The sequence below is a fragment of the Loxodonta africana genome, chromosome 18, assembly GCF_030014295.1.
Source record: "Loxodonta africana isolate mLoxAfr1 chromosome 18, mLoxAfr1.hap2, whole genome shotgun sequence".
In the NCBI taxonomy this organism is placed as follows: domain Eukaryota; kingdom Metazoa; phylum Chordata; class Mammalia; order Proboscidea; family Elephantidae; genus Loxodonta; species Loxodonta africana.
The window spans coordinates 64,981,237-64,991,908 of record NC_087359.1 but is presented as its reverse complement, the minus strand read 5'-3'; the positions used below and the strand labels follow the sequence as shown (position 1 = coordinate 64,991,908).

General features: G+C 40.5%; 1 protein-coding gene across 1 annotated transcript; it reads right to left on the bottom strand.

Annotated features, from left to right (window-relative positions):
* Positions 1-447: 447 nt before the first annotated feature.
* LOC100667617 (olfactory receptor 1A1-like) lies at positions 448-1,853 on the bottom strand. Its single transcript, XM_003416832.3, has one exon. The coding sequence runs from the start codon at positions 1,524-1,526 to the stop codon at positions 597-599; it is 930 nt and encodes a 309-aa protein (XP_003416880.1). The 5' UTR covers positions 1,527-1,853; the 3' UTR covers positions 448-596.
* Between the last annotated feature and the right edge of the window lie 8,819 nt (positions 1,854-10,672).

Here is a 10,672-nt window from a genome sequence, read left to right as displayed (position 1 = left end):
TTGCTGTGCGTATTTTCACAGAAAAATTAAAATTAAAAAAAAATCCATTGACCATAGATGCATAGATTTATTTCTGGACTCTCAATTCCATTCCTCTGCTCTATATGTCTATCCTCATGCCAGTACATGTTTGGATTGCTGTAGCTTTGTAATGAGTTTTGAAATCAGTACGTATGTTGATTTATAGTTTGTTTATATACACATATGGCCAAGAGATTGTCTCATCTATGTATTGTGAAGATCTTTTCCCATTTTTGCCTTATCAACGACAGAGGAAGGACATAGATTATTATTCCCAATATATAGATGCAGAAGCCAATGATCATACTTTCTCAATGTTACTCTGCTAGTCAGTAGCATAAGTGGGAAATAAACCCAATATTCTTCTGCTGTCATCTTGCCTATAGGAGCAAGAGTGTGTACAAAGTGAAGACCTCAATCAGATGTCTTATCAAGCTATTACAAGATTTCTGAGTAGAAGAATTTTCTAACTGAGAAAATCAATGATGGCTCCTGGAAGGGGCTGACATTGGAGCTGGACTCTTATGTGCATGGTTAATGGTGGCTGCCATCCCCAAAGTGTGACCTCATATTGGTTATGAGGAAATTCTCTTGCTGAAGAGTTTCCCCAAGGTAGCCTTCATGTCTCGGTTTCTCAGACTATAGATGAAAGGATTTAACATTGGAGTCACTGCTGTGTACATCACAGTTATCACTGCATCCTTTAGGCTGTGACTGGTCGGAGGATGGAAGTACATACCCATCACTGTCCCATAATACAAAGAAACAACTGTGAGGTGGGAGCCACAGGTAGAAAAGGCTTTAAGCACACCCTTGGTGGATGGAACCCGTAGAACAGTGGCAAAGACCCGGATATAGGAGATAATGATACATATTAATGGCACACAGAAAACACCAACCCCTAGATACATCATTTCCACATTAAAGTGGGTGTCAGAACAGGACAACTTGAGCAAAGAGGAAATGTCACAGTAGAAGTTGGCCACTTCCCGGTTCCCACAGAAGGACAGACTAGCTGTGAGCAGAACGTGAGGGAGGGTATTGACATTTGCAATCACCCAAGACCCAACAACAAGCAAGATGCAAAACTTTGGGCTCATAATTGTTGTGTAATGGAGAGGGCGGCTGATGGCCACAGCACGGTCATACGCCATCGCAGCCAGGATATAGCTATCTGTGTTACCCAAAGCGAGCATGAAGTACATCTGTGTTATGCATCCTCCAAAGGAGATGGCTTTGCTGCCCACAAGGTGGTTTGCCAGCATCTTAGGGATGGTTACAGACGAGAAAAGGATGTCAACCAAGGAGAGGTTGGCAAGGAAAAAGTACATGGGGTTGTGAAGGCGAACATCAGAGCGAATGGCTAAGATAATGAGCAGGTTTCCAATCAATGTGATAGGGTAAATAAACAGGAAGAGGATGAAGAAGGCATCTTCCTGCTCCTGTTGGCTGGTAATTCCCAGAAGAATGAAATTCAGGACAGAGGACTGGTTTTCTTTCCTCATGGCTCCTTCAGTATGAAAGGGAGAAGAATCTAGAATTATTGGTGAAGTTATTTTTTGATGATCTTCCTTATTCTCCACTTTTGACTCAACAGATCAGCTGCCTTTCTACCAGGGTTAACTAAATCCAGAGGCAGACAATATTTTGAGGGGAAAAAAATCCCTGCAGGTCAGTGGGACTATTTGTCAGTCACCCCTAGAAACTCATGTCTAAGAAGTGAGGAATCTGTGAATTCATCCTCCCCACCCCAAACCACCAACCCAAACACCCAGGACATAATCACTTAACAAATAATTAACTTTTCATATACCATTTTCTAAACATTTCGATAGGCCTCATAAAAAATGACACATCTGAGAAAAGTAGATTTTATTTATTCAACATATAGGTGTTAAGCATACCATCTGTGCCAGGAACTATGTTGGAGAAAAGAAGGTGAATTGAGGCATAGTCTCTGCCTTCTACTTTACAGCTTAATAGAAAATCTAGAATCACACACTAATTTTATTACACATGATAAGGAAAGCACAGCATTTTGGAATCTAAAAAAAAAAAAAAAAAAAACCACTCCAGTGCAATGGGTGTGTCCATAGAAGGACTACTCTGGACAGTTAGGAATTGATCCACTGACCAAACTCAGAGTTTGCCAAAGCCCAGGAGGTGACAGGTATCTACACTAACATCAGCCAGTTGTAAACAACAAGGATCACTGAGTGTAGGTTCTATCAAAACTAGCCTAGTAAATTTTTCACAGCTCCCCCTTCAGGTGTCCTATTTTCAAAATAGACTTTTGCCCTCTCCTTTGATAGATTCTATCTCTCAAACCTTTAATTATATGTAATCACAATGTTTTTCTTCTTGGTCTTGTACTCCGTTTCTTTATTATTTCTTTTGATGACTCCTCCAGCTTCACAGTGGCTTCAACTACCATTTTGCCAATGACTCTGAAGGCTCTCTCTGTAGATTTGATCTCTCTTTCCCATATTTCCATGTTCAATCAACCCCCCAACATGTCTGAACAAACCTTGTACTCTGCACATCCACCCTAAGTAGATTGCAATCTTTCCTGAGGAGAAAAGCCACATCTTGTTCATTTTTATCTCCTCCTGGAGATTATTGTGGAGTATTTTTCATTGTTCACACCAATAACTTTGCACTGTACATTTCTTGAGTTGTATCCAGATTTATTTCATGGGTTCTCCACGTGTGGGGTGCTCACAGGCACATTCACCCAGTTTTTCCCTTACCTTTACATCTGATCTTGGTGATTCTTCATTTAAAATATGTCTTACTTAACTCTATTTTTCTACTTATTGCATCAGAGCTTTAGCTTAGACCATCATCATTTTCCACCAGAAATACAGTAACACTCCCTGAACAGCTTAACTACAGAGTCCGTCTTCTTTGATCCATCTTGCACTCTGAGACTGTAGGAATTGTGGCAGAGTCTACTAGCTGCTCACCCAAAGCCATGTTATTCTCTTCTCCCTGTGCACTCAGCTAAACTATATTTCCCAACCTCCCTCACAATGTGATGTGGTCATGTGACTGAGTTCTAGCCAATCCATTAGTGTGTTCCAGTTCTGGGCTTCTTCCACACTCTTTCCCCTTCTGCCAGCTGGGTGCATATTGCAGAAGACTGAAGGGAATAATGGAGTCACATGGTGGAATGAACAGTGTTCCTTCTTCTCCATGTCTGGGAGAGCCATCCACCATCCAAAATACCCACTACAACTGTTACAAAGGAGAAAAATAAACTTTTATTCTCTTTAAACCATTATACATGTTGAGATTTATTTGTTTCTGTAGTTTAGCTTATCCTAAGTAATTCACTAATTTTTCTAAATGGGCCTCTACTCAATAAGTAATTCAATCTCTAATTAACTCAATTACCAATTCTGTGTCTCCTATAGTGCACTGGTGAATTAAATGCTAGGAACAGGGGATGCAGGTCTAGTTATCTTTCCCCAAAATGTGAAGTGCTTTCTCACCTCTGAATCTAAAGGAATTTGGTTTCTTCTCCTGAAATGCCCTTTCCCACCTTCATTCAAAATCATACATAATATTTCAGGGCTGGAAAGGTTCAGTAAATCTGGAGAGCTCAGAGACTATGGTAAATTCATATGTATGGCAATGTAAGATTTCGGAGGAGGAGCTTTTGGCAACATGACTAAGCTGATGTCAGTAGGTCTCATTCTTATTAAAACACACGGAAATTCTAGATAAATTATAAAAGTTAAATAAATAAAAGACACAGCCAAACTTAAGCAAAACAAATGAGAGTACTCATGTAAGAGAAGGAAACCCTAATGGTGTAGTGGTTAAGAGTTCAGCCTCTAACCAAAAGTTGGCAGTTTGAATCCACTAGGCGCTCCTTGAAAGCACTACTGGCCAGTTCTACTCTGTCCTTTAGGGTCACTGTGAATCAGAATCGACTCGATGGCAATGGGTTTGCTTTGGTTTTACACATAAGAAGCAAATAGAAAGCTTAAATCAAGAGTTGTACACTTACATTGGTCACTGGCAGAGGCAACCTACCTAACTAGGTGGGCCAGAAATCTAATCCGATGTGAGAAGTGAAAAAGACACATAATTGACTATGTAATTCTAGGGTGGAACTGTTATCAGTTTGAAGCAATTGATGTTCTCAGAACATTAGACCAAGCTGGAGTGGCCCTTGAGGTTTCCCACCAGGAGTTAGGCTGGGTTGTGGCATGTTAATGCCCCTTTGGTACAGGAGATGTGGTCACAGATCTGCATGAAGCAGAGGAGCTTAACTTGATCCCTCTGCAGAAAACACCTGAAGTGCTGCCCTGTTTGTGAAAAGAACATTAGGAAATATTTTGGTATGTAAAGACTGGGAAAGAACAAAGTGGACAGAAGTCACTGAAAATATGGTTGTCTCCAAAAAAAAAAAAAAATCCAAAGGAATCTCTAGGTAAACGAAGAGAGTTTAAAAAGTTCATTGGGTATAAATTAACATTTTGAAAAAACAATACTGTTCCATATTTTCCTATACTAAGTAAAAATAAATTATAAAATATAATTTTCTGAAGACCCTGCCATTCACAGCAGCAATAGGAGCTTTAAGGAATCTAGAAACAATCCTAACAAAAGAGGTCCAAGACCAGCATCAAAAAAGGTTACAAAATTTTGCTAAGGATGAAAAATGATACCTAAATAAGTGGGAAGATACCCAATGTTAATAGACAGAAAGACTCAATGTGGTAAAAAGACTCAATTTACCTATGAATTTGATGCAATCCCGATCAAAATACCACAGGTTTTTTGTTTGTTTCTTTTAACCTCTAGTAAAAAAAAAAAAAAAAAAATTTTTTTTTTTTGAAGCTGAACATTCGTACACCTCCAACCCAACAATTCTACTTGGAGATTAGATGCTAGAGAAACTCTACAACATGTGCTCAAGAAGACATTTACAAGGATGTATGCTGTTATATGGGAAACTTAGAATTGGTCCATCAGTTGAAGAAAGCTATCGGCTGCTAACCAAAATGTCAGCAGTTTGAAACCACCAGCGGCTCTGCATAGAAAGATGTGGCAGTCTGCGCTCATAGAGATTTACAGTCTTGGGAAACCCTGTGGGGGTCACTATGAGTCAGAATCAATGGCAGTGGCATGAAGTAAAATCATAAACCCTGAATGACTAGGTTCAGTAATTTGTTGCAATGGCCATACAGAACTCACAGACAATACTCACTATTATGGGGTTTATTAGGGAAGTACCAGGTTACAATTCAGAGTAAGGAATGAATCAGGATACAGTTCTTTGGTTAGGACAGCTCCTTGGCTGTGCCCACAGGTAGGCTTTTCCCTGGACCTCTACCCTTTGGGCCAGCCAGGACTCTGCCCTACTCAGGAAAGTGTTACAAAACTCTCGACCTGCTCTGATAAGTGCCCAGACACACGCCACTCTGCCAGTAAGCCTCAGCTCAAAGGTGCTCAGCTCTAGACACAGGGGTTGACGAGCCTAGCTCCACAAAGTTCCCAGAGGCACCCCTCTCTGCCAGCAGGCCTCCTGCCTGCAGGCACTCAGCTCTTTTGCTCCATGTGCCAGGAAGCCCTCTGCACCATCTCCTGCAGTCTCCTGGTTCTGCTGCTGCCAGTTCTCTGCCGTGCTTGCCACCGCTTCTCACGGTCTTGCACCATCTCTGGTATTACAGCTCTCTCTCTCTCTCTTCTAGGTCTAGGAGGTTCTCAGCACAGGTGCTTCAAGTCCAAAGACATGCTCTGCTCTTGGTTCTTCCTTCTTGGTGGTAGCAAGGTCTCCCTCTGCTCTGGGATTGTCTCTGTTTTTAAGCCTAGCAGGAGAGCAAAACTGACTAATCCTCTTGTTAGGATTCCATACACCTTATTTGCATGGTCCCACCCCAAAAGGGTACCATGCACCTTAATTGCATTATTAGTAGGCTATCCAATCTCTTTGGTGGGCCACAACCACCTTATTTGCATAGTCCCACTCCGTCATTACAAAACCTTGAATAGCTAAAAGGGCCATATTAAGTAAACCACAGCACTGCAGCTCTCATTCTTATTCCCTTCTATTTCTTCAGTAATATTGCTCCATCAAGTCTTTTAGCTGCTGTATTTTGTCTCTTTACTATGTCTCTCTTTAGTAGATACTAAATGCTCCTTCCCAGTAACTAGTAAACATATCACAGCCTCTTTAGTCAATAAATAAGCCCTCTCAGTTTTGTAAACCTTTTAGCTGCCACTTCATTTCTTATCTCTGTCCTTCCTTTCTCAGCCAGGCTGCTTTATAAAGACATTTGCTTACTGAATCCAAAATTGTGTTTGTAAAATCCAGATGTGAATGTGTCTGTCTCTTTAAAACCACTGACTGTCTACCCATCACCTAATAGGTGAAGTCCAAGATTCTTATCATGGATAAAACTCAAGGACAGTGTTCAGACCATGGAGTGTAAATTCAAGCAAAAGTGTTTTGTCTTTAGCAGGAGCAGAGAATACAGGCAGGAGAACAGGAAGAAATAAGACTAGAAGGGAAGTCTGAGTTTGTATTGTGGAGGGTTTTTAAGCAAAACAAGGACTTTGTACTTTATTCATTAGGTATTAAGAATTAATACAGATGTGGGTTGCACTAAATGCACTAGCCATTTCTGGTAATAGGGATATAAAAGCTTTAACACAGGTATTTGGACCTATAAATTGAGTTACCGACCAATAGGGCAACATTTTAGAGTGACAGTCTGGTGCGAGGGTAAAAACAAGAGATTAAAAAAAAAAAAAAAAAACCCAAAAAAGAATTATTTAATGTAAAACAAAAAAAAAGCAGCACCAGCAGAAAACAAGTGGTTGATATAATCAATGTGGTAATTAAAGAAACAGAAAGAACTAGAGGCAAGAGATTTCTGAGTACCTGGGCTTCTGGTTAGAGTTCCACAGTGCTGGATGTCAGGGGTTGTTGATAAGGACAGAAGATTTTTGCTTAAACTCTGAAGAAGGAGGTAAAAGAAACTTATACTCCCAGGCATAGGAGTCAAGAAGTGCATCAACATGGATACTAGGGGCAGAGTGAGAGCCTTGAGTTCTCCAGACTGAAGCCAGAGTCCTGGGCAATGCCGGGCCACTAAAATTCACTTGTGCTCTGAGATCCTCATGAGTGTAATGGTGCTGAGGACAGCTTCAGAGGGACAAAAGAGGCCAAGTGCTTCCCCTTGGGATCTGGGGACAGTAGGTTAGGCCAAAGACATGTTCTCTGAGTGTTTTGAGACTTCCCTGATGCATTCAGTGATTGACAACAAAATAACATAAATTTATGAAAGGGTCCCTTAACAGGCACCATTGAAAATGCAAATGGAAGTGGCTTTGTAGCTCCTCTCTAATACAGTGTGCTTGTGTATATGCATGTTTACACTCATGCACACTCAAATAGTCACATACTTTCTCTCAAGCACACACACACACACACTCACACATAAAATATTACTTCAGGAGATACAGCTTCGGTCTGAAACACCAAATCAGAACTACCCCTTCTGATCCCATTTTCATGGCCAACAGCCCAAGAAAAAGAATTGTAAGATACAAACCTGTTTATGTTTTTTTTGCTTAATTCTTATGATTGCCAGTGCAGGATTGTATATGGAGAATGGAAAGCAGGATGCTCTGAGGAGGAGGGGAAGAGAAGACAAAGGGTTCTGAGGTCAGGCCAGTATTCGAGCCCTAGATTTGCCATTACATCTCTCTGTGAATTTAGACAATTCATTTCACCATTTCTTTTTTCATCTAATAAAAATGATACAGTAGTTCAACTTACCTCTTGGGGTTTGGGGTGGGTCAAAGGAGATAATGCATGTAACGCAGTTGCTGACACATAATAAGCCCTCAGTTAAAAACTAACTATCCCTTAACGTCACAAAGACTTTCCTCTCCAACGTCGAAAACCCTATCTGAGGAGTCTGTGCTGAGCTGGACTAGATGCTGTCCCTTTAGGGTCCTGGCCCTGTGGCCTTCACTCCTCTTCCACAAATGGGAAATTTACAGCCAGAAGTCTAACTCCTGTCAATATTCTTTTTGCAGAACATGATGGAGAAAAGGTCAGTAGTGGGCCTGGAGAGTAGGTCCCTGTTCTGTTTCTGAGGTGGAGAAGACAGAACCAGGATGATATGGAGACAGCCCTGAGTGTCCCAATCATGAAGTAGAAGGGGCAGATGGGGCCTGTGGGGCTGGAACTGCTCTGAATGGACCCTGAAGATGAGCCCTCTAGTTTCCTCCTCAAGGAAGCAGCAAGGGTTATAGCATAGAGACAATCTGGAATTTTTCACTAGGTTATAAAAGCTCTTTGAAACAAAACTCCCCCTGGTATTCGTTCAAGCCAAAGTCAGAGTAATTGTTGAGACTCATTTACACACTCCACCAGCTGTGCCCTGAGGGGAAAGAGTGGCTCTTCAGAGTAATCTTTGGGCACTCACAATGTTGAGAACTCCTGCCCCACCCCCACCCCCAATCTCCCTGAAACTTCCTCTCTGGTTTAGGCAGCCTTACTGTCACCCCCACTTCCACTGTTCGTGGGAGTCAGCCTTTCCCTGAAAAAAAGTCTTGCAACGACAGCACCTGTGCCAAGTGTCTCACAAGGTGATGTGGAGTTTCTCCTCCTGACTCATCCTTACCATCCCAAGAGTTAGTTCTCAGCATTTCCCAGACGGGGGTGTAGGAGGCCTGCTCCTGAGGAAATAGCAGCTGGTGTTTTAAGAGCTTGTGTGGAAGCAAGTTCTAAGGGTGAAAGACCAAGGGAGATGAAATATAAGACTCAGTTGGTCCAAATTAATTTACATGGGTGCACTCACCCATAATGTGGGATATTTTGTGTTAGCTGAAGTGCCTGGGAGAGGTATCAATAATCTTCTAGGCTGACTAATTATTAGCCTATAGTCAATGAGTTTAAACTGCTATAACTCCTCTTGCATTCTGTAACAGAAGGGAAACGGAAATATCGAAATTTATTAATTAATAAATTCTTCTCACTCCTCCCTAAACATACCTCTCAGGAGAGCCTTTGAACAACCCATTAAGAAAGACATTAGTGAGGGGGCCATCACTGTCCTTAAAGAACATTGAAGCGGGCATCTTCTATAGGCCAGAGATGGCGGTAAGGTGGTTTGTAACACAATAAGAGCTAATTGAAACAGAAGTTAATGATCCTCTCGTTTTTTTTTTTTTCTAATAATACAAAGGTAGTTTAATACGAATTAATCAACACAATTTACAACATGAACAAAATAAGGGAGAATAAAATTCAATACCCATTTAATGCAAAAATTCTCACCAAACTAGGAATAGAAAGCAACTTCTTTAATGTGATAGATTATCTACAAAAATCCTTTGGCTAACATCATCCTTAATGGTAAGTATTGAATACTTTTCCCTTTCTTTATCACTTCTATTTGACGTTGTCCTAGCCAGTTCCAGAAGGCAGGAAAAAGAAATAAAAAGTATTAATATCGAAAAATAAAAGAAACGAAAGTGTTATTTTTCACAGAAGACATAATTGTATGCATAGAAAATCCTAAAGAATCTACAAACATTTAGAACTAATCAATTTGACAAAGTTGTTGAATTTAAGTGAGAGTAAGAGGTCAATTGTATTTCTGTATGTTAGCAACAACTGGAAAGTACTTTAATTTAAAATATATTTACAATAGATGAAAAACATTGTCTATCTAGGAAAAATGTAGCAAAAAATATGCAAGACCTACACACTGAATACTAAATAATATTGCTGAGAGAAATTGAAGGGAATCTAAAAGAATGGAGACATATACTATTGTGTGAAGGAATTTTAAAATTTAAGATACCTGAGAAGATCTGAAGTGGCTAACCTGAAGTTTGAGTGCAACCCCTCTGTGCTAGTTGTTTCCACCCTAGCAACAGCCATTTTCTGTGCAGACATAAACATGAACCTAAGAAACGTCTGGCAATGATGACATAACTACACTGAGACACCACTGAAAGAGGAATGTCCGGTAACAAGGATGTAACTACCCTGCAATTCCCCCATTTCATAAACTTATGATCACCACATTGTAACCAATGTAAGAAAGACACATATATGCTTTCAAAGCCAATTGCCTTACAAGCTTCCACTATAGGAAGTCCTGCCTTACAAGTTTCCCCCACAGGAAGACTCACCGTAAAATGATCTACTACCCATTGAGTAATGTCTTTCGATAACCTAAGCCTGTAATTACTAATCAAGTAATGTCTTTCAGTGATCTAAGTTTGTAAATATGAATCAAGTACTATACTTCATGTCCTTTGTATCATCCTTATAAAACGTCACTGTTGAGTCATCATGTTGGATTACTAGGTTCTACCACATGGAATTCAGTCTACCTCCGGCTTGAGCTGTCCCTTTACTTTCAATAAATCTCTCAAGTTTACATTAATCAGTGTACATATGGTTACTCTAGGACGTTTCAATGGTGTAGTCGGCAGGATGCTGATGAAATATTTATCTTTGGCATTCCCAAGAAGTCACAGAGCCGGCTAGCCCTGGTACCAGCAAGGGTCCTATGTGCCCAGAACCCTCTCCTTTAATTCTTGGGGCATGTTGGATGTAACCCTCTCAGATAGAAGCCTCCACTTATTGCAAAGATAGCTTTTTGAGAGA

Bases quoted from the DNA above. Each gene is read 5' to 3' on its own strand.
- LOC100667617 (XM_003416832.3), bottom strand. From the start codon at position 1,526: ATGAGGAAAGAAAACCAGTCCTCTGTCCTGAATTTCATTCTTCTGGGA.